At 48.9% G+C, this 24,589-nt stretch overlaps 1 protein-coding gene across 3 annotated transcripts in view; it reads right to left on the reverse strand.

Annotated features, from left to right (window-relative positions):
• EVI5L (ecotropic viral integration site 5 like) overlaps positions 1-24,589 on the reverse strand; it is a 1,319,565-nt gene that overhangs the window by 995,953 nt on the left and 299,023 nt on the right. For all 3 annotated transcript variants that reach the window (XM_069604001.1, XM_069604000.1, XM_069603999.1), the window contains one exon: positions 7,538-7,727. In XM_069604001.1, coding sequence (XP_069460102.1) covers positions 7,538-7,727 — 190 coding nt within the window. The remainder of the gene's footprint in view (positions 1-7,537; positions 7,728-24,589) is intronic.

Raw genomic sequence — 24,589 nt, forward strand, 5'->3', positions numbered from 1 at the left:
TTTTACAAGCATTTCGCTTCGATCGCTGCAGCGCTGCATTTCACTCACCTTTCCTGGGCGCCTCCATCTTCAGCAGCGATCATCCAGATCCGCACCCACTTCCCTGAGCCTAGAGAGAAAAAGACAAGAAAAACAAGGTGAGAAGGAAGGGAATAGGAAAGGCTCAGTTTCCTTCTAAAACTTACCTGTTGTGTCATTCCCATTTCATTTCGGGTCCTGCCGCTTTCTGGCATTCCGGATCCCGGCCCCTATGGGGAAAAAAGACAAGGACATTGAATGAGCGAATGCAAAGACATTACCTGAACGCTCATCCAGAACTTACCTGTCATTTACTGGAACTGCACGTTTCACTTCGGGTCGGCGCCATATCTCCTGCATTCCGAACCCGGGCCCCTAAGGGGAAAAAGACATTAGCATTAGCGCTTGCTGCAATAAGACAATGAACATTATTATTAAGCTTGAACTTTTGAACTTGCAACAGAACTCTTACAACGCCTCACCTGAATAGTCAAGCTTATTTTGAACTCCCATCAAACCTCAATCCAGTGAAGTAACTGGGTTTCAACGCGCCCCTGCATCAGAAGCAGGATGGAGAACTCATCCTTCCAGACCCTAAGGTGAGACTTCACAGGGAATCGTGGAAGGGTATCGTGGAGGGTTGGAAGGGAGTGGGAGGCTTGAGCATTATTCCGTCAGTAGGTAATACTCCCTTTTCACGCACAGGGGAATATTCCTGCGAGCCAGAAAAAACAGAGTAGAGGGGCCCTTCCTGTCCATCTTCAGAGTCCTGCGCTTCACCATTGAAGAAGCATCAGCACTCGAAGCCAGACCTGCGCCTCCGTGGGAATCAAGTGAGCGTGACAGGTTTTGACATTCTCTTGCACCCATTGTGTGTGTGTGACGGACATGTGTTCATTTACATACTTGCCATTGTGGTTGTATCATGTAATTGGCATTTCTATGTGGGTGGATGCAATACTTGGTGGGTCTTTGGCCTGTGGAGGCTGGCCATAAGGGCCAGGGATCTAGATTGTGATGACGTGTTGGCTGGGGGACATGTGTCGGGGCCTGCTGGCCGGTGCCCCTCACTGCTGGGGGGTGGGGGTGCAAGGGGACATGAGTGGGGGCCTGCTGGCAGGTGCCCTGCACTGCTGGGGGGTGGGTGTGCAAGGGGACATGAGTGGGACATGAGTGGGGGCCTGCTGGCAGGTGTCCCGCACTGCTGGGGGGTGGGGGTGCAATGGGACATGAGTGGGGGCCTGCTGGCAGGTGCCCCACACTGCTGGGGGGTGGGGTGCAGGGGTCATGAGTTGGTGATCATTGGTGCAAGCGGACAGGTGACTTGGCTGGGGTGCATGCCCATGGTGGATGGGCTGCCTGCGGGACATGACCAGGGGTGCGGGGTAGGCCCCTGTGGTGTGGTCTGCCTGCAGGGGCTGTGGAGGGTGTAGAGGGAACACCTGGGAGGACCCACACTGCCAATTCACGTGTAGGACGCCCCGCGCACCCCCGAAATTCACATACCCCGCTCTGACAGCTAAATCGCGTGTGAAACTTCCCACAAACCCCAGTAATACACGTACCCCACTCGCACAGGGCCTATCGCGTGTGAAACTTCCCACGTACCCCACTCGCACAGGGCCTATCGCGTGTGAAACTTCACGCAAACCCCAGGAATATTGGACCTGTGCGAGCGAGCGGGGTACGTGTAGTTCTGGGGTACAGCGTGAAGTTTTACACGGGAAAGGGCCCTGTTCGAGGGAGTACGTGTATTTCAGGGGTGCGTGGCAAGTTTTACATGCGAAAGGGCAACGCCTGTGCACAATACGCCACAGACGCGCTTACTCGCTAAAGGCCTTTGGTCCAATGATATCGCGTACGTGTGCTGACGAGCTTACACGCTAAGGGCTTTTCCTCGAATTACACGCCTACGTGCAAGATTTTCACGTGCCAAATCACTCCGTATCAAGCTGGCCACGCGTACAGAAACGGAAGACCACGCTCCTGCCCGGACGGCCATTTTCCTGCCCCCAAGAGCCCCGAGCACGCTCCCACCAGCCATCTGCTGCTGCCTGTCTGCCTGCTGCCCACGTGCCCTGCTATTTGGTGCCTGCACGTCAGCCATCTGCAGGGGTCCAGTTGCTGTGTCCACGCCTGCTGGAACAGAAGACTCCCGACTGGGATTCCATCGCTCCACAGCCCAGCCCCAGGACTCAGTTGCCCACCCACTCCTGCCTCTGGGGTTGCCATGTCGGGCACATCTCTATCTGGCACCACTGGCAACCCCCAGCCAGAGAGGCAGAGGGCCACCAGATTCACTGCCAACGAAGTTGGTGTCCTGGTGGAGCATGTCCTGGGGCATTATGATGCCCACTTCGGAACAAGACGCACCAACAAGGAAGGACGGGAGAGGATCTGGGATGACGCAGTGGTTGCCATCAACTCGGAGGGGGTGGCAACCCACAACTACCAACATGTCAAGAAGCGCTGGGAGGACTTCAGGTCCAGGACCCTCAACAAGACCTGGCACCTCACGGAGGGGGGCGGGGTCAGCCTGAGCAACATCCAGATGAGGGTCCTGGAACGTGTAGGCCCAGCGCTCCACGCCCAGATCCTTCGGAGGCAGACCCGTCTGGAGTTCAGCGGTAAGTGGCCAAGCATTGCTGTGTGAGACAGGGCATGTTGCAGTGTGCTGGTAGTCTGATACTTGCCTGTATGTGTGACATAGGCCATGTATGGATGTGTGTGTGCAGGGACATCATGGTCATGCATGTGGGACCAGTTATATGTGAACCACACGGTAGGTGCATGTGTTTTAATGCAACATGGGGACCTCTCTGCAGAATGCACACCTGAAAGCCTGTCAGTCTCTGTTCCTGGACATTGGGGGGGGGGGGGGTGTGTGTGTGTGTGTGTGTGTGTGTGTGTGTGTGTGTGTGTGTGTGTGTGTGTGAGAGAGAGAGAGAGAGAGAGAGAGAGAGAGAGAGACTTTGAAAGGCCATGGATGCATGTGACTTTGAATGCAACATCTTGGTTTACAGGGGCCCTTGGACATGGGTGTTGGATGTTGATTGCAGGCGCCGGGAGTGTTTCTGCATGTGTGTTACATGCATTGACCCCATGTGTTGTGGAAGGACAGGATGCAAGTGACATTTGACAGTGCCACTCATGTGTTATTGCTTCCTGTCTAGGGTATTTTGTGCTGTACCCTGATGCTTGTGTTCTAGGTCTCCCTCTACGCAGCGTCAAGTGAAGAAGAGGGTGGAGACGGCGCTGTGGAGCCAAGCAGCGGGGATGCCACCACCGGGCGGCGACGCAAGGCCCAGCCACCCTCCCAGGAATTACCATCATCCGGGAGCAAGGGGGCTGGTGCCGCGTCTGCCACAACGGCTGTGGCGGAAGGGCCAGGTGAGCCCCCACAGGGGCTTCCAATGGCGGAAGACGGTGTGAAGACATCCAGGTTGGTGGTCTCCACAGAGGAGGAGGACCCCGCTACTGAGCCGCACATGGGGCCTGGTGGGGGTAGTACCACTGGTGCAAGTGGTGCAGTCGAGGACCAGGGTCAGGAGGCAGCACAGGTCACCGCGGAGGGGCCTGTGCATGTCGCTGTCCTTGACCCTGTGACTGCACCATCATGCACCAGCAGGGAGGCCATGTCCCAGGCCCGTCCGCAGGTAAGGGAGAGTGCCATATCACCTGCCTCTCCACTACCTGCGGGCGAGGGGTCCCGCAACCATATGGGATCCGTCCTGGTGGGTGTCGCGTTGCACACGCGTGACATTTGTGATGACGTGCGTTGTTCCTGGGCGGAGAACGCACGCCATCACGAAGAGCAACGTTGTGACGTGGCACTGCTGGGAGTGGCCCTGGTCGGTCGGTTCCTACATGTGACGCGCTCTCTGGCGGACCTCTCCTCCTCTGTGGAGGCTAGGCGCTGGTCGTTCTCCACATCGTCTTCCGGCCCAGTTTCCACCAGGGCCCCCCCTGTGGACCTGGCCTGACCAACACAGCCAGCTTGGTGGAGAACCCACAACTGGAGACCAGCAGATGGAGGATGTGCAGGCACCATCGAACAGGGCACATGGACAGCAGCAGGAGCAGGCTGTAGGTGGGAGCAATGATGGCTCGGGGGGGCAGGCATCGGAGGGGCAGGCATCGGCCATAGGGCAGGAGAACCCAGGAATGGGAGTGTCTTCCATGTGACTGCGGTTGGGCCAGCAGATAGGTGCGGAGTGGTGGCGGGCGGAAGAGGCACGGCTCACGATGGTCAGGGCGGAGAACTCGATGCGTCGGGCGTTGAGGCGGGCAGAGTGCCTCGAGGCAACTCGCAGGGAGTTGGAACAGGCCATGAGTGCCTCCCTGCGAGACCTCGGGGCCACCAGGACAGAGGCCCGCCTCCGGGACATCGACATGGAGTTCGATGATGCCCTGGCCCGGGACACCACAGAGTGAGCCGCTGGACTTGCCCGCCGCCATTGTATATAGTTAGATAGTGTTAGGTTTCCTTTTGTTTCTTTATTTTGGTTGCGCTTGGACAATGTACCACGTTTCTGTATATAGTTTTTTTATTAGGTAGTATTTTTGATAGGTTTCATTTCTTCAGTTGGGCTCATGGACCCTGGATTGTTCATCTGTATATAGTTCACCATTGGATTATTCTCTTTTTTTTATTTCACCATGGAGCAATGGTTTTCACTTTTCTTTTTTCCCTTGGATTTGCTTTGTTGGACTGTGACTTTGGACACCATTTCCTTTGGATTTCTTTGGATTATGATTTCTTGTTTTTCATTTTTTCAGGGACATGCCGCTTTTCTTTTTTTATTACCATTGTTGTTTGTTTTATTTTCATTACATTCATGTTGTGTTTAATACATTTTTTTCTTCAGACTTCGATGTGTGGTATTATCTCATTGGTTTCATGCATGTCATGATATGGGTTTTCACATTCACTTGCAACAATTGTTTGTGTGTGAGACGGACATGTGTTCATTTACATACTTGCCATTGGGGTTGTATCATGTAATTGCCTTTTCTTTGTGGGTGGATGCAATACTTGGTTGGGTCTTTGGGCTGGGGAGGCTGGCCATAAGGGCCATGATTGAGGATCGTCATGACCTGGGGGCAGGAGGACATGAGTGGGGGCCTGCTGGCAGGTGCCCCGCACTGCTGGGGGGTGGGGATGCAGGGGGACATGAGTGGTACATGAGTGGGGGCCTGCTGGCAGGTGCCCTGTACTGCTTGGGGGTGGGGGTGCAAGGGGACATGAGTGGGGGCCTGCTGGCAGGTGCCCTGCTCTGCTGGGGGTGGGGGTGCAAGGGGACATGAGTGGGGGCCTGCTGGCAGGTGCCCTGCACTGCTGGGGGTGCAAGGGGACATGAGTGGGGGCCTGCTGGCAGGTGCCCTGCACTGCTGGGGGTGCAAGGGGACATGAGTGGGGGCCTGCTGGCAGGTGCCCCTCAGTGCTGGGGGGTGGGGGTGCAAGGGGACATGAGTGGGGGCCTGCTGGCAGGTGCCCTGCACTGCTGGGGGGTGTGGGTGCAAGGGGACATGAGTGGGGGCCTGCTGGCAGGTGCCCCTCAGTGTTGGGGGGTGGGGGTGCAAGAGGACATGAGTGGGGCATGAATGGGGCTCTGCTGGCAGGTGCCCTGCACTGCTTGGGGGTGGGGGTGCAAGGGGACATGAGTGGGGGCCTGCTGGCAGGTGCCCCTCAGTGTTGGGGGGTGGGGGTGCAAGGGGACATGAGTGGGACATGAGTGGGGGCCTGCTGGCAGGTGCTCCTGACTGCTGGGGGTGGGGGTGCTGAGGGACATGAGTGGAACATGAGTGGGGGCCTGCTGGCAGGTGCCCCTGACTGCTGGGGGGTGGGGGTGCTGGGGGACATGAGTGGGGGCCTGCTGGCAGGTGCCCTGCACTGCTTGGGGGTGGGGGTGCAAGGGGACATGAGTGCATGAGTGGTACATGAGTGGGGGCCTGCTGGCAGGTGCCCTGCACTGCTTGAGGGGTGGGGGTGCAAGGGGACATATGTGGGGGCCTGCTGGCAGGTGCCCTGCACTACTGGGGGATGGGGGTGCAAGGGGGTATTGCGTTGGGTGATCACTAGTGCAAGGTGACATGTGGCTTGGCTGGGGGGGCATGCCCATGGTGGATGGGCTGCCTGTGGGACATGACCAGGAGTGCAGGGTAGTCCCCTGTGGTGTGGGCTGCCTGGGCCGTGGAGGGTGTAGAGGGAACACCTGGGAGGATCCACACTGGCAATTCACGTGTAGGACTCCCCCGCACCACAGAAATACACATACCCTGCTGAAATCGCATGTGGAACTTCCCCGCACCCCAGAAATACACGTACCCTGCTGAAATTGCATGTGGAACTTCCCGCGCACCCCAGTAATACATGTACCCTGCTGAAATCGCGTGTTAAACTTCCCCGCACCCCAGAAATACACGTACCCTGCTGAAATCGCGTATGGAACTGCCCGCGCACCCCAGAAATACACGTACCCTGCTGAAATCGCGTGTGGAACTTCCTGCACACCCCAGAAATACACATACCCTGCTGAAATCGCGTGTGGAACTTCCCGTGCACCCCAGTAATACACGTTCCCCGCTTGGCGTTTGCTGTTTGACAGCCCTGTATACTGGTCCAGGGTTAGCGCAGCCCTTTGCGCTGAATTGGGAATTTTGATGGCTTTTCCTTGCGCAAGGGCGTTCTTGGGGTCATAACTGGTGCTGCTGCAGGGTCGCTGTGCCACTCTGCGCCACGGCTGTTTTTGGAGGCTTAAATCCATGAATCCGCTGTGCGCGGAAATCGATTTTAGCGCACGCGGCTGGCGCAGACATTCGCACATGCACACTGTGCGCCAGCCGCTGTCCACTTTTGTGTGAAATTCTATGAATTACCCTGACAGTCTAAGAGCCATACAATGTCACAGTGTCAGGACAGGGACTCTACAAAAGGAGCATTAAGGTTAAACCTTGTTCTAAACCAGTTGCATTTTTAAAAGCCTACATGCCTAACTGGTCACTTTTTGAGAATAAATATGCTAAGCAAATCTTTTGAGAATGTATCGCCTTTCACACTCCTTTACACACTGCAAGTCTTCTTTGAAACAAACATTGTATTCCTTTGGGAGATGCATCATTCCACCCTCTCTCTGCCCTGCCCAAGAGGTAGATGGTTTTGCACAGAAATGTCTACTTATTTTTAAATATTATGTATAAACTGGTTTCATGACCCTGTCCCTTATTCTCATTATTGGTTGATGTTTTCCTGTAGCACTGTCTGCAGATTTCAAATCTGTAGTAATTCAACCTTTACAAATCCGGAATGCATTGCTAACCATGATGTTTTTTAAAGAATGACCTCTTAGAGATATAGCACATTGGCAGAGATATTCAGAGCTTATGAATATATCAATCCTATCATGGAGAAATAAAAGGTTTTGGTGTTATCGCACTCGTACTTGGTGCCGATACGAGTAAATTATTATATAGCAACACAGAGTGCCATATATACAATGTCTGCAGGTGCATCACTTACCTTCAGAAGCTTTTCTTTTCTCTTCCTCCAATCATCCCATTCATTGACAATCCTCCCCCAAAGAATCCATGTGTCCTCCTCAAGATGACTTAAGTTGGATGAAGCTGAAGAGCTGGAAACAAGTGAGGAGCCACTGTTCCTCCGTGACCCATTCATGGAGCGCAAGGACTTTGAATCGGCTTCCAATAGCCTGCCCCGATGCAATAAAGGAAAAGACAAACATTACTTACTATAGTCAGTAGAAATAAGTGCATACCAACCGCTTGCTTTGAAACAGAGAAATAGGAGAATATGGAACAAAAGCCATCTGACAAACATGAAGGACAGAAACCGCAATGAGAAGAACAAACCTGTCAGGGCTGGGCTTGCTTAAGGGGGATTGTAGTCATATCTTGCTGTTTTAGCTGTCCCTTTAATGATTCTTGTGCAAACCCGGTGAGTCATTTACTAAATGAACAAAGAGCAACTGCAAAGACACACAAGTAGCCCATAGAGACGCCTTGACACCTCATCCTGGGCATATGGATCCAACCCCAATACTAGTGACCAAAAAATACAAACTGAAGCGTAAACCATACTGAAGCTGTGCATTCCAACCATGAAGCTAAATAAAACAGACTTTGAAATTCTTTTGAGCCAGAGGTATTGGAGATAAAAGGTCATAAGTTACAAAGCCATATTGGAGATCCCTTGTTGGAGCAGCAGAGGGATCTGGCGACCAAGGTTGCCCACCCACTACAATAAGAGCTATCTGAAAGTAAAGTAACATATGCAGAATTCAAAAGATCCCCCTTCAACGCTCATTTCTACCAGTTCCTCTTGTGTAGTGTTGACAACAAATATGGATCTTAGTACCATTGTTTCTCTTTGCTGTTCCCGGTCATCCTGCCTACCTATTCCCCAGAATTGGATAGGGTGCACCATCTTCTAGACCTTTGTTTTCCCCATGGCCTACAGCAGGGGTCTGCAACCTCTGGCTCTCCAGATGTTTTTGACAACTCCCATGATCCCTCACCATTGACTATGCTGGCTAAGTCTGATGGGAAGTGTAGTCCAAAACATCTTGATAGCCACCCCTGGCCTAAAGTAATAATGGATCAGTTCCCCATATATATTAAGTATGCAGGAAAAGGGAGCCCAGTTTCCAACCCTCTGTCCAACATCTAAAGGTTTGCTGTGCCGCCCGTGACCTTCGTAATGAGACAAAAAGGAGAGAACCTATTGTAGAGCCGTGTGATGCCCGTTTCAAGAACATTACCTTTCATACTGGCAGTAGGGAAACAAAGTTCCTCTACGCTTAGCCAACCAGCAGCAAACCGCTGCAGCCACACCAGAGATCTGAGCTAGCATTGCAGAGCTGTAAAGTGAGAAAGTGACTTCTGGCTGACTTCAAAATCGTGGCCCACCATTTGAGTCCTTGTTTGGCATCATGCATCAATCAACTAGTGATCAGCCACTGAGTGGGAAGTTGATTAGAAATGTGGTATCTAAGAAGAAAAGAGGAAAGGGGGTAACCTATTGCATACAGGGATAACAGGGAATAACCCATCAGAAGTGTTATTCAGCAGTGATGTCAAGAGGACTATTAAAAAGAAATCTAAGACTGTTGCAGAAAGTGGTACAGACCATGCTACAGACAAGACGATACAAAAAGCCATATGCACGCACTCCTCCTGCGAGTGCGAGAGGACAGAAGACGGCTTGAAAATCTGATACTCTAGACCAGGAGGGTGAACCCTGTCTGAAGGTTAACAATATCACAGCCAGACAAATAAAAACAGGCAAGGGAGAAGTACTTGGTGGTAGACCTGTGTGAAAAGTATTACCTCTCACTAAGGAGTGTGATCCCATGGCTACAGGATGAAAAGATCCGAGTCCGACATGTAACCTAAGGCAATGGGAAAGGAGTACATTCTGACAAGAGACATCGGTCTGGAAGTTAGATTCTTCAGCCTGCAAGTTTGAGCCAACAAGTGTTTTGGATGCTAAAGTTATGCGGCTGTATAATTAAGTAAAATAGCGAGGCAAGAGCAGTATTCCCATAGTTGGGCATTAAAGGCACCTTAAGTGACCCATTCCATACCACCTTTCCAAGGTATACATTACTGTTTATGGTCCATTTGCCACAAGACTTGTAGGAATTATCCCCATCCATCCTAACATAGTTCAGGGTTCGAAATTGAGATTCAATGAGCAGGAGCTAAAAACAGCTCCTGTGTGTCGGGCATCACCCTGAGAGGCAGGAGATACCACATGGTACCAGGAGCAACCAGAGATGCTAATTTAATTTTTTGTCCATTATGTATGAACCATTGTGTTTAAATGTATATTAGATTTGTTTCGAATTCTTCTTTATTAACAATCTCAAACACGTAAAGTTAATGTCATATTTACATGTTTGGAAGGCACCAGTTGGAACTAGGAGCCAAATGTAGCTCCTGGTAGCTGTTTGTTTCAAGCTAACCAGGCTCGGTCTTGTGGGTCAAGTCCTCAGTGGCTTAGAGGTGGCTGCAGAAGCGGCTGAGGGTAAAGAAGCCGATGTTGGTGCTGATTTAGCACCTCTTCATCGTCCACCACGAGTGAATCTTCTTTGCCCCCTTTGTCCGGCCTGTCCTCTTCCTCTACCAACTGAGGAATAGAAATGAAAGGAGGCGCTAAAGGACTTAGCTGCCGTCTTGGAGGTCTGCAGCTTCTCCAGACTCTCGTCCACCTTGCTGTCGAACAACCTTGAGCCGTCAAAGGGCATGCTGAGCAGTCTGGCCTGCACGTCCTGTGCAAACCCCAACTTTCTCAACCACACATAGTAGTACGGTGCTTGAAGCAATGGATCTGATGATGCGGTCAGCAGTATCCAATCCTAATTGGAGACACTCTCCCATCGCCTCCTTCCCATCCTTAACTATATTCAGGAAGCCGTCTCTTTCCTCGTCTTCTGGATGTGATCAGCCGCCATGGCAACACAGTCCCATAGGGTATAAAAAAAATCTAGCCAAGGTACAGGTAATGTTAGTAGACTGCAAGGAAATGCTACCTGTTGTGAAGACCTTGCGAGCCCATGCATCAACCTTGTCGTCTCTATCCGGGGGGATAGAGGGATAGGCAGATTGTTTGGTTGAAGTAGCAGCCTGAACTACTAAACCCCCAGGCGTAGGATGTTTGGTGAAATAGTCTGGATCGCTGCTAGAGGGCCAATACCTCTTAGAGAAGTTCCTGTTCACAGCAGGCCCAGATTCTGGAGCTTCTCAATTGGCCACAACCTTCCCTATAAAAAGCCTTATAGAGCGGCAAGATTGGGTCCTACTGAGGTCCCTAGTCCAGGATGTCCGTCATGTCATCCTGCTCATTGCTGGGGAAGCCCCACCCCATTAACTCTGTGAATCTGTTCAAAAGATTTCTGTAACTTGAATCGGCATGCTAGGAGTGGTCAGGCCTGCCAAACACAAGCTCTGGCGAAGTGTCAAGACCACTAGCAGACTGGAGGGAGTCTTATCCTTGACTCTGGTTCAATAAGCTCTTCAGGTACATTTTTAGTGTCAAATTGCACCCGAAATGGAGAAGTCTCCTCATCAGAAGCAATTTCCTCCTCCTGAAAAAGTATTTTTTCGGTACAGGCCTAAAAGTGTTTTCCTGAACCGGTATGGGCTACGATGAGATCGAAGATTCCGTCGACAGTGTCGAAAACTGCTTCGAAAAAGGGGTTGATTTACTAGGAATCGCCCTCGATTTTGGCAAAGTGGCCGGCGCCAATCGTGTCGACAAAATTGTTGAAGGCCTCGACGATTTAAGCTTTTTTGATGGTATCAGAGATGTACTTGGTTCTCGAGTCGATACCTTCGATGCTTTTTCGTCGGGTCGAGTATCTCGACGAACAGCGGGTTTACTACTCGGCTTTGACGAAGTAGCCTTCGACTTCCCCGAGTCGTCTAAAGGAGTGACCGGGGCATGTCTCTTGCGTGATTCTTTTGAGGGGGTCGAGGCCACGTTCTCAAAAATCTGCATCATTTCCACTCTAAAGGCATCTCATTTACGTGGGGAATCTGACCTAGTCGGGCACCTGATTACCTCAGTAGAGGAATCCGATGAAGAGGGAGACCTAGGTCGTCTCTTCTTCGAAGAACAAGAAGACTGCCTCGATCGACTCCTCGACCAGGACCTCTTCGATCGTTTATGCAGAGTTGAGTCTCTAGACTCCCCACACTACTTTTCCTTCTTCGAAGTAGACTTCGAAGCCTCCCTCCCCACCGCCAGTTTATCTCTGCATTCCCGGCGAGCTTTTTCTGTCATGGACTGACAGGATCCGCAGTCATCTGTACGGTGCCCGGAGCCCAGACACCACAGGCAGACACGGTGAGGATCGGTTACTGACATCTTCGACCCACAGTCGTAACATTTCTTAAATCCCGACTTTGGTGGTCTAAGTGGTTGAAGATTAAGACATTTTTCGACAGAAAAACTAAGCGTGCTGTTAGTACTTGAAGCAAAAGCTTTTGGAAAAACGGCACTGTAGCCAACCGAGCTATTTATACTGCTGAGGTAGGTAAGCTCCTTAGTTACAGTGGTACATACAACATATATCAAAGATATTACAGGTGAATTAGTTACAGTGGCATTGGACATGATATATCAAGTGTACACGGTTTATTTTGTTACAGGGAACAGGAGTACAAACAAACAAAGCAAGTAGCGGGTGTGCAGCGGTTAGTAAAACAGCCGGGTTTTGATTGCTCTACGGAATGCAGGTGTGGTGGTGCATTTCTAAGGGTAAGTGGAAGGGAATTCCATTGTCTGTCAGCAATGATGGGGAAGCTGGCTCCACCAGCTTGGCACGTTTGACTCTGGGGATTGAGAAACGGTGGGCATATGGTGTTCTGATGGTCTGGAAGAGCCCGCTCTGACTAGTTTCGTAGATAGTTAAGGGTAGGATATGTGAGAGATACACTTGTAAGTGATGGCGAGAGTCTTAAATAGGATGGGTTCTTTGATGGGGAGCCAGTGGGGTTCGCGTCTGACTGCAGAGATGCGTTCTTTTTTGGGAATGTTGAGGGAAGCTCGAAGTGTTTTGGATCATTTGGAGTTTCAGTGGGTTTTTTGAGGAAGTGCAGCAAAGAGGACGTTGCAGTAATCCAGTCTTGAGTCTATTATAGCTCTAGCAATGGAGATACAGTTCTCAGTGGGTAAAAATTGTTTGGCTGCGTTAATCAGCTTGATATAGTAAGCTGCTGAGGAGGCGATAGTGCTGACTTCATGTGACATGGAGAGGGTGTCATCAAGGTAGAATCCTAAGGTTTTGGCCAAAGGGGAAGAGGGATCTGTATGTTGTCAATTGTGAAGGTAGTGTATTGGCTAGTGAGTTTTTTTTTTTTACGGTTTCCTGGGAGCATACTAGGAGGATTTCACTCTTACCGCCATTGAGGCAAAACACGCGGACTGCCATCCAAGCCTGAATAGTAGAGTAGGCTGTGTTGAGGGCATTAGCGTCAGTTTGGTAGTTACCACAGAGTGGGAGGACTTGGGTGTCATCAGCATAATTGGTGTAAGCTATGCCAATGCAGTCCAAGATGTCAAATATAGGCTTAGTGAAAATGTGAAGAGTGGGATAGATGCAGTATTCGTGTGGGAATCCACAGTGGATGGTGGGGGCTGCACAGGCCTGATCTGAGAGCACTCTCATGGCTCTTCCTTCCAGGAATGAGGTGATCCATGCTGTGGCTTTTGGTGAGAAGTGGTCCGAGGAAGTGAGGTGATGGCACAGACTGTTGTGGTCCACTAGGTCAAACGCAGCTGATAAGTCCAGGAGGAGGAGTAGGGCAGGCTTGCCTGCATCCTTGATCTCATTGAGTTGGTTTTTTAGGTCAAGCAGAGCAGATTCTGTGCCGTGACCAGGGCGAAAGCCAGATTGTGTAGGCTGCTTTGTCAAGGATTTTAAGAGGAAACAGACTGTAGTTATGTGCCTGTAGTTGTTGGGGGAGGACAGGTCTAGTGAAGGTTTTTTTGTTAATTTTTTTTAGGAGTGGTCGTACCCAAGCTTCCTGAAGGCTAGAGGGAACCAGTCCTGAAGCAAAGGAGGCATTTATGAATGCAGTGAGAAACAGGGCCAGGGTGACTGCCCATCCATGATCATCAAATACTGTGCTGACATCGCCATTGTAATTTGATGATTTGATGATTTGATGTGTTTCAGCGGGGTAAGTACTTTGGGTTCAGTGACATCTTTGAAGGAGAAGAGTGTGGAGGTCCTGGGTGTAGGGGTTAGTGATGGGTGTAGCTATGGGTGGGGAGAGCGCATTCTGGTTGGTTAGGATTTCACTATGCAGTAGATCAAGTTTGTTGAGTATGGCTCTATGGATGTTAGTGCACCACAATTTGTCTTTGGAGACGACTTATGTGGTAGGAGCTGGTGATTCAAATTCCCTGAAGATGGTCGAAGACCTCCTTGAATCTAGATTTTGCATTGGTAAGTCTAGTGTTGAAGGAGGCGGATTTGGCCAAGAGGATTGCCTTTTTGTATTGGGCGACTATCCTGTCGAATTCTAGTTTTTTGCATTCAAGTGTGTTAGTTTTCCAGGTGCGTTTCAAGGAATAGAGTTACAGTAACTCAGGGGTGAACCAGGAGTTTGCTTTTCTGGCAGATTTAGCTTTCCTGGCTGACAGTGGGGCTATGGCATTGACTGCCTTTTTTAGTCTGGAGTTGTATAGTTCAGCTAGAACTGTGGGGTCATTTGAGAAGGAAGGTCTAAAAGCAGGCATTTCTAGATAGGGTAGTATCCTTTCTTTGGTTGGTTTACGTGAGCTCCGAGCTAGGGAGGGTGGTAGAGGAGAGTTAAGACACTTGTCGTTGGCATGGGGATGAAGAAGCGTATGAAATGGTGGTCTGTTCAGGGGCAGGGGCCGTTGGTGCTGATGAATGGGGAATAATTGTGGTCCGCTATCCAATATAGGATGCGGCCTTTGGAGTGGGTGGGGTTCGTGATAGATTGTCGGAAACCCATCGTGTCTAGAGCTTTGGTGAGGGATATGACTTTTGAATCCTCTGGGTCATTTAATGAAAAGTTCAGGTCTCCTAGTAGGATGGATTTAGAGGAGATGTTTAGGTTGTCTGATATGAGATGGAGGAGGTTCTTGTGGCAGTCAGCCATGGGGTCTGGGGAGCGGTAAACTATGTGTATTGTGATAGTACAGTTAGGGGAAGTGGTGAGCTTGATGGACAACATGTTGCTCTTACCATCAAAAGAGTTAGAGACCTAACTTAGAGGAAGGGGTTACTTGGCTACAAGGGCAACTCCCCCACCTTTGGTTTGTAGGTGGTCCTGACGGTAAATGTTGTAGTCTTGGGGTAGGGGCTAAGGAGATGGCGGGGCCAGAAACTTTGTTTAGCCAGGTTTACGAGCTGGCTAAAAGGTCTAGATTGTGAGTGGTGAGCAGGTCGCAGATTTCCAGGGCGTGTTCTGGGAGGGAGCGGGCATTAATGAGGGCACATTGGAAAGAGGCAAGAGGATCGATGGGATGATTAGGGAGGTGGCTGCTCGTAGCATCAGGGGTAGTTGTGGCAGGGGGGCTGGCTGTGTGAGCTATACGTATCTTGCATCCATACAGGATGGATGGATGGAGTGGTGCCAGGGTTTAGCCTTACAAGTGTCGGGTTAGAATCAGCATTAGCGTGCAGAGGATTTGTACGAGTAACCTGCAGGAGAGATGGATTCACCAGGTTGGGGTTCTGGTGATGGGCAGTGGGATTGAGATCAGCATAGTACGGAGTAGGTGTGTCAGGTTGGCGTGTACCCAAGTGTTTGTGAATGGAAGGCAAGCAGGAGTGGAACTCGGATACAAAGTGATCCAGTGTTGTGGTCAGAAGAGGTGGAGGTTTGCTGGATGGGTTTGATGAAACTTGGTACTTTAGGTGGCCTGCAGGCAGTAGCTTGGGCAGGTGCAGCACAAGGTAGTTGGCTGGAGATGCCAGCAAATGTGAATATGGAGGTACCCAAGTTCATATATTTGATGAGCCTTTAATCTTTCCTTAGTTTAGGCAGGGAGACCATTCTTTTTGGGCGAGTGTGGACATAGGTGGCTGGGGCAGAGCAGCGACTCGGTTGGGTGTGGGTGGGCTCTGTGTACTGATGCTGTGAAAGACGGTAGCAACGTGGGATTTGGGTGTAGATATATCTGGCTTGGTGAGCACACGGTTGCCGGCTGTGCTGCATGAGGCTGGCCGCAAGGGCTCAAAGATGACTGCGCAGAGAGGATGTATAGTGCCTTTGGGGATAGTGCAGTAAGGTTGTTGTGAGCACTGAATCATTAGGCTTAATTGTGTGTGGTGTTTGGGGAGTGGGAAGAGAGCAGGACAGTGCTGGTGGATGCATTGCTGGGTTGGAAGGATGGTAGGAACCAGGTAGGAAGAGGGATGGCAGGGTCGAAATTAGGGTACAGTGTAACATACAAGTTATTATTGATGGAAGGCAGGCCCTGGGACCGTGCATCTTGGCAGGCGGCTTACCTTTGCGGGCTGCAATGGCGAGCAAAGAGTAATGAGTGTCAGAAAGGGTTGTATACTAATTGACCTTTTCACAATTGACCTCGGGAGAATTGACCCAATTTAGAAGGTCAATAAGGACAAAAATGCGAGGGGAAAACCCCTGCAACCTCTCCACCCAATCTAAAAACCCCTGCAATCCACCCACCTAATCCCCTTATATTATCTGTAATACAAAACAAACCCAATACATATCTAAAATAATATAAAAGGTAAATTGTGCAGAAGGTCAATTAGGACCACTATAATTAGGACCATATAATTAGGTCAATTGTGTAAAAGGTCAATTTGGGTAATACCGCAGTGCCGTTTCACTGAGCCTACTGAGTCGGATCTACCAACCAGCAGAGAGGAGTGTTGTGCGTTGAGCACATATAGGCACAAAGGTTGAGGCTAGGTGGGTTCAGGTGTGATGCCAGGGTATAGGGATACCACAACTGAAATCAATTGAAAAACTCATCTAAGTTTGCTTATGGGCACAGCAAAATGTAAATGCAGAATATATATAGATGCAGGAGACGAAAAGCAGAACTGAGAACAACTTTACTTTGCGAGGTGCATCAAACTCAGTATGTGAACGTGGGTAGTAGTCTATATCCTTTGACCATCAGGAGATCCAACCTAAAAGTACCTTTGATGCACAAATGAATAACATATATTTGAGAGAAAGATGATCACAGACTTAAGGCACCTCAATTAAACTAAAAGCAAAGTACACAACATACAGAAACAGCAATGTGATTTGATCAGACATCCAGCAGGTGACACTACTTTGATACTGAAACTAGCAGATAAAGGAGGTGCCATAGTTATCATGGACACCACATTCTATACGCTGGAAAGATCTCTTAGATGATACTGACACAAATCAAGTTGGACAGTGATCCTACACAAATGATCATATAACTGGTCAAAGAGACACTTGATAAAGCTCTCCACAATGAATGGATTAACCAAAAGAAGACAGCTTTCCCAACTAAAGATTTCCTGATCACTCCAGTGTTTTACAGTCTGCCTAAAAGTCATAAAGACTTGAGAAATCCACCACTGAGGCCAATAGTAGCGGGCACAGACAGTATTTGACCCCCTAGCAATTTACCTGGACAAAGTTTTACAACAGATTGTACAGAGCACATCAAAATATCTTTGAGGCACATCTGACTTCCTAAAATGCACGAACGAGGTAAGAACACTTCCACCAGATTGTATACTAGTTTCCTTTGATGTACAGAGTTTGTACACCTCTATCCACCACCCCACCCCCCCCACCATCAGGAAGAGGTGGAAGCACTTCAATGGGCTCTGCTTGGAGAAGTAAATAGTCAGGCTGCTAAAATCATTGTGTTGGAACTAAGATAATCCTACCCAACAATGTCTTGCGCTTTAATTCACAATATTACTTACAGGCATCTTGTATATCGATTGGGTCAGCCATGGCCATTGCTTATGCCATTATATTTAAGCTTTACCTCGAACATACACATGTCCTCCAAAATCCACATTGGTCTTCAAGACTGCCATTATGGAAAAGGTTCCATGACTACCTGTACCAGATAAATGATTGGATACATTTCACAATGGAAAGGGGTGACAAAAGCTGCATTTTCTAGATGTAGAGATTGAAATTGTGAATAACCAAGTGTTGACCAATGTGTATAGAAAACCTACTGATGTAAATCATACCCTACGCTACTTGAGTCCCCATCCTAGGACCTTGAAAGACTATCTACCCTACAGCCAGTTTCTAAGATTGAGAAGAATCAGATCTGCCGAAAGTACGAACTCTAGGGAATGTGACAATTTAACCGAAAAATATCAACATATGGGATATCCCACTGACATAATACAGACAGCATGCACTAAAGCCACTGCCCAAACTCGCGAGGAAACACTCACTCCCAAGCTTAGGAATACAGATACTCCATTCCTATATACAATGAAATATTCAAGCCAGTCATCACATCAATAGGGAAATCAAGAAGAATTGGAAACGTATTAAGCTAGACACACAGTTGAATAAACTCTTCCCGAGAACATCGATGATTGCATACAAGAGAGGGAGACATTTCCGTGATCAGCTAGTGAAGGCAGAGAAACAGACAAACTGAGTCAGCCACTCCTGCACAAATGGAAAAACTGAACCTATACATGTCTAAGTTGTAATAATATAATTAAAGACACCTACATTAGATATCTAGTTCAGGGGCTTAGATCAAACTTGGAGATTACGCAACATGCGATTCCATTATCATTTACGGACTCAGTTGCCCTTGTGGAATCTTTTACGTGGGGCTGAATACTAGACGTGCTAAGGAGAGATGGAATGAACATAAGAGCAACATCCGTACTCATCTCATCAAGTCGCCTGTAGCTAGACTTTGCATGCTATTGCACAACTATGCTGTATATTGCTAGAGGTTGTACACAAACCACAGAGAGGGGGAGACTTGCCTAAATAAATTGAGATTGGTAGCCCTATACCCAACAGGGAGGAACAAAGATTTCTACTTGGGGGCATTCCTGTAAATGGAATCCAGAAAGTTGACCCCAATGAAGTACATTGATCTGACAGCAATATCAGGTTATCAGTCGACTCAAAATCTCTTTCAATAGAGACTGAAGACACAACACAGACTAGTGTGTCATACACATTGTGGGGATACGTTTCATATTGTTAAGGAATCAATATTCTATACCTCTAATAGACCTACCATGAGAACACTTATTAAGGTACAGGTTCTTTTGTCTAATATTTACAACAATGTTGTCATAAGTGGTATTAAGTGCTCAGAATACCAAACTATCTAAGAACTGCCTTCTCCTATGTATGACTATTATGCAGTGTTCCTCTCACCTGAATGTTATTTGAATACATACCTTGACACCGTAGTTTACAGATGAGTTTGATGTCTAGGATGTTCTTATTTGAAGTATATTCGGCACAATAGGTGTGTCATCCCCACATAATGATTATAATGTGAAAATGATTAATGAGCATTCATACATCTGGATTGCCAACCTCTAGTCGAAAGTGGGCATATTACTTCTCTCCTATAGAATTGCAGACAGCTATTGTTTACTTGCACCCCACCAGCATCATTTGTTGGTGCACACAATCCAACTATTTGGATCAGTCATCAACCAACTCCATAGGATGGGTACCCTTGCCTGATCACTATATTCTGTATATTTACTGGGGAGTGAATACTTGCTAGTTACATACATGGGATAAAGTATTCAATATAGTGCTTGGCACCACTTCTACTCCCTTTACTCAGGGCGACATCCACATAAAAAACGCATACCGCTAGCCGTTTGTATTCCGCAGCTTTCTAATGATTGTGAGATCATCCTATACCACGATGTGAATAAAATGGGGCCATTTTGGTGCGCCACGCAAACGTTGTGCCAAAGGAGAGGGATGAGAATGCTATGGCGTGAAAAGTAGGTTAGATAGGGATCCTTTGGGACAGCCATATCCTAATTCTTACACCTGTCCTCCTTTATTTTAACTTATTTGTGAGACTTCTTAGCTGTTGTACCTATGCAGCCTTTACATTGATCTAATATATCCACAGCCTCGAGCTTGTACGTCTAATGTGAGATAATTAAGTGTTCCCAAACTACCTTCAATATTGACTAAAATTTTCAGAACTAACTCGTGATAGATGTCATCTTACACATACGCCTACCAAGTTTAGAGGTAAGGTTTCCTATTGTGGTTAGGTTTGTAGGACAATATTTGCCACATGTGTCTATATAGCCTTGCTATAGGGCCCAGATCCTAGAATCCAGAGGAATAATGCCTATTGAACATGGGACATTCTTGGAAATGTAATTGATTTATGATTGTAGAGATTGACATGTTGAAATCCTGTTGGTTTAAATGTATTGTACTTATCTTGTAGAACATAAAGATTGAAATGTACTGGAATCATGAAATAAGTTTGCTCCTGAAGGGGGAATCCCAAAACGCTAGAGCTATGTTTGATTAAAAAAACATACATATATATATATAATTTTATTGTTTTATTTGAGGGGGCGTGGCTAGAGGCCAATGGAGCAGGACAGCTACTTAAAAGGCTCCCGCCTGATCTGTCATGATCTGCAGTGAAAGTATGCTTTTATGTAAATATCCGATCTGAAAAGGTTGGGATATGAGAGCGAATATCTGGTTATTGCCCAGCTGGAAGGGGAAGCTTTACAGTCGTGTTGCGACGAGACACGCATAGGGTAGCTGAAGACCCTCCGGCGGAGCCGAAATCAAGATGGCCGGGGCATAACAAAGGAATCAGCTACAGTGCTACAGAGCGGAGAAGCCTGAGAAACCTGCAGTGCCCGAGTGAGGGAGAAACAAGAGGGAGGAGGACGCAGCATCTACAGGAGTGCCGCAGGCCGTGAGAAGTGGAGGCAGAAAGCTGAAGAGCAGTGCTGCCTGGCACAGAGACGGAGCGCGGGGAGGGACGGCAGCGGGACGCAGAGATCAGTGAGGCTGCTGCCAGGATGAACGAAGGTGGTGTGGGACCCATTGCAGCACCCAGCCAACGGTTTGGTGTGGAGAGGGCTCCGTCAAGCACTGCCTCCTCCCAGCGGGAGAGTGTTGGGGAGCACCTCGGGGAACATCAGTGGCCCAGGTGGTGAAAATAACGTGAGACCCTGGCAGAATTGGGGTCGGCGACCATGTGTCTAAGGGTTATTGCTAAACGGGATTGAACCAGAGGACAGTAATGAATAATGGCATCCGGCCGTAATGCAACTAGAGAAAGGATCCCTGCTGCATTGAGTTGATAAAGGCCAGAGGAACAGATACTTTGCTGGCCAGTGACGGGCATTGCCGCAGGGGAGCATCTTAAGAACACAGGCCCGGGGGTGAAACCAACAGCACAGCCCCAACTGCAACTGTAAGCGGTCGGGTGGATGGGGGAAGGAACGGACTGATAAAGCGCGCAGCCAGCGCCTTGTGGTTCTTGGACAGCGACAACAACGTACATTATCTCCAGAGTGTGATACCGCCACAGAAGCAAACGAACCAGGGGACAGGGGTTTGCCCGCCCCCTGCCCCCTTCAGGTTACTGCATAAATTGATCCTGCCTAGGTGAATTGTGGTACAATAGTCCCCCATAACAATGCAGGGTCCGCTGGCCAAAGCGGGTTAAGCAGCGCACACGCAGAGACAATTAGAATACTTCGAAGTGAGGAAGCTAACTGAATGCCTCCCAAGTCAGCAAAAACCAAAACGAATCAGCCCAACATGGACAACTTTACTAAACCCAAAGCAGCAGGTGCCAGGAAGTAGTGCAGACTCAGTGCAAGAAAGGGATGGGGGCGCAATGGAGCTGTATAATCAAGTGATTCTGGCCATAGCGGATCTGAAGGCCACACTGGGGAGGCAGATCGCAGCAGTACAACTGGACGTGGGACTTTTGCATCAGGACGTGAGGAACCTTGCGGAGTGCACTACTATGCTGGGGATACAGATGAAGGAGAACTTGGTAACACTCATGGATGTCCACGTTTTCAGCAAAAGGTAATTCTGCTAGAGAACAGAGTGGAGGAGGCAGAAGGACGGGCCCGAAGAAACAACATTTGCAAGGTAGGCCTGCCGGAGGGAGAGGAAAGCGCAGATCCTACACTGTACATTGAAAACTTGATGCTCCAAGAGATCAGGCCTCGGAACCTCACGCAAGGTTTTACAATCGAGAGGGCACATAGGGTGCTAAACAGGAGGGTTGCCCCCCCAGGAGCAACCCCAAGACCGATCATCGCTAAGGTCCTGAATTATAAGGACAGGGAAAGAATACTGGGGTATTCTAGACAAGGAGGTGAACTGAAGAGAATCTCTACAGACTTGGCAGTCTGCCCTGACTACACGTTTCAAGTGCAGAAAAGCAGAGCGCAATTCTCAGCAGCTGATCTACCCAGGTTATACATAAAAGCAAGACTTGGTTCTTTGATATCCCAGAAGAAGCACGCACATGGATGGACAGAGTTGGGCCCGGTGAAAAGGAGCGTGATGGCGATTGAGGAAAACGAAAGGAGAGCCTTGCTCAACCGGAGACGAGAGATAACTAAGGTACAATGGACTGCACAAGCAGCACGATGGGGTGTGCTAACAGAGCAGGATAAGAACATAACCCTGGTGCTGGGCGGCTCATGCTAAAAAGACACTTCAGAGGAAGAGCTCCTGAGTGCTTGGGAAAGGGCTTTATTGTATACAGCAGGACCTACGAGCAGTATAGGGAGGTGGCGTCTGGACCCATGGACGCACTCGTCACACCCTCCGAGTTCTAATTTTTAGGGACACGTGTGTGTGTGTGCCGAACCGCTGTGCACTTGCCCCAGGCTGGTCAGCTTGGTGCGGAGGGGAGAAGTCGTTAAGCCTGAGCAAGGGTAATAAAGCAGGGCATTTATGTATAGTTGGGGGGAATTCTGAAAGTGTATGGGGTAATGAGTTGCCCGCATGTTGGCTTAAAGGAATATGCAGTACTAGGTTCTGAGACAGAGCATTACAAGGATGGATGCAGATGGTTACAGGGCTGCCAGTGAGGAGTGGTCTAAAAAAAGGGGATAGAGTTAAATGGCAGGTACCATAGACGTATTGACCTTGAATGTAAGGGGTTTGAATGCTTATGTAAAGAGGAATAGGGTGTTTACATATCTTATGAGAAGGAAGGTGGATATCGCCTTCCTGCAGGAAACTCATCTTGCGGCTTAGAAACAGGCACTACTAGCCAGCAAATGGAGAGGGCAAGTATTTAGTTCTATGTATTCCGCTTACGCTCGTGGGGTATTGATATCGATAGCACCCTCGGTACCTTTCAAAGTTACCCACACCAAAACGGATAATGAGGGCAGGATGATGTTAGTACAAGGCCTCCTGGAACATGTAGATACATGCTTAGTTAATACATATGCCCCTAAGCACAGTGCCGCCAAGTTTGTCCAGACCTTATACCCATGTTTAGGCCCCTATCGGGATAGTAACATGATATGGAGGGGGAAGACTTCAACTGTATGTTCAACCCGACCCTGGACAGGTCTGACACTAAATACACTAAACCTGCTCCGCCTGTCAGAACTTTACAAATGCTCCTGAACTCCTTTGCCTTGGAAGATGCTTGGAGAGTTCTCCACCCCGAAGCTAGACACTATTCCCATTTTTCAGTGCCACATGCAGTACATATAAGGATAGATTACCTTTGTGTAGGGAAATAACTGGTCCATCAGATCACGCATGCTCAGTACAAAGGCAAAGTATTGTCGGATCATGCCCACTTAGACTACACTGGCAATATGTGGCCCCAAGAGCCCAAATACATATGTGGAGACTTCAGAGTGAATCACGGAGCGATCCCCTATTCTGTGATATCATTCATAACTGCATCACAGACTATGTGGTGCATAATGCGTGCATTGTACCAAGTGCTGGTACCTTCTGGGAAGCATTAAAAGTGGTGGTTAGCAGGGCAGCAATGGCAGGGTCTAGGGGCATCCAAGCAAGCATAAATCGAGAACTAACCTCCGAGGAGGAACGACAGCAGGCAGGAATTACAGCAGTCCCAAGAGCAACATCCAGCCAGTAAAGCGAAGTCAAGTGAATTAAAGCAGAAATGCATGTAATGCTGGGACAGGCTCGGCAAGGACAGTTTTGCCAAATACACGGAGAGGCAGCATAAAGAAGGAGACAAACCAGGAAGATTGGTAGCGTGGCTGTACAAGAGGGAAGTGCAAAAGAGCCCTATATACTCGATAAGATCGGGGCAAGGGGACTTCTGCTACACCCAAAACAGGCTTAATGAGGAATTCCGCAGATTTTTATCAACAACTGTACCAAGAGGGGCCCCCGGTGTCAAGCACCCACTCAGCGGATGTGCTGATTGAGCTCCTGAGTTTGACCCAAGAAGAAAAAGACGGTCTAGAAACGCCCATTAGAGGATATACAAACCACGATTATCGGATTGCCGACAGGGAAGGCACCAGGGTCAGATGGGCTACCTAGTGAATTCTATAAGGAGTATACACAAGTGCTAGCCCCCCATTTGCTCAGTACCTTAAATGATTCCTATGAGACGGGGGTACTCCCATTGAGTCTGAGAGAATCCATCATCATACCTCTCCTAAAACCCCATACATTTCAGATGGACTGCACCTCTTATAGGCCGCTCTCGATGCTTCATCAAGATAGTAAGATTCTGACAGCAATATTAGTGACTAGAATGAAGAGAGTGATACTTAAGTTAGTGCAGCCTCACCAGACGTGTTATGTCCCTAGCCAAAGTATGACCTGGAACCTGAGGAGAATACACCACGTGATTGATAGGACAGCGTCCTTGGATGTTCTGTGTGCTATAGCCACCCTGGATGCAGAGAACGTGTTTGACTCAGCGAGGTGGGATTGGCTCTATGCAACTTTGCGTAGATTTGGATTAAGTGGGTCCAATTGGTGTATACTAGGCCATTGGCTAGAGTTAAAACGGGTTGATTTATCTCCGAGTTGTGGGAGTTGGGAAAAGGCACAAGGCAAG

Source organism: Ambystoma mexicanum, chromosome 3q (assembly GCF_040938575.1).
Source record: "Ambystoma mexicanum isolate Mex_15411 chromosome 3q, UKY_AmexF1_1, whole genome shotgun sequence".
NCBI lineage: Eukaryota > Metazoa > Chordata > Amphibia > Caudata > Ambystomatidae > Ambystoma > Ambystoma mexicanum.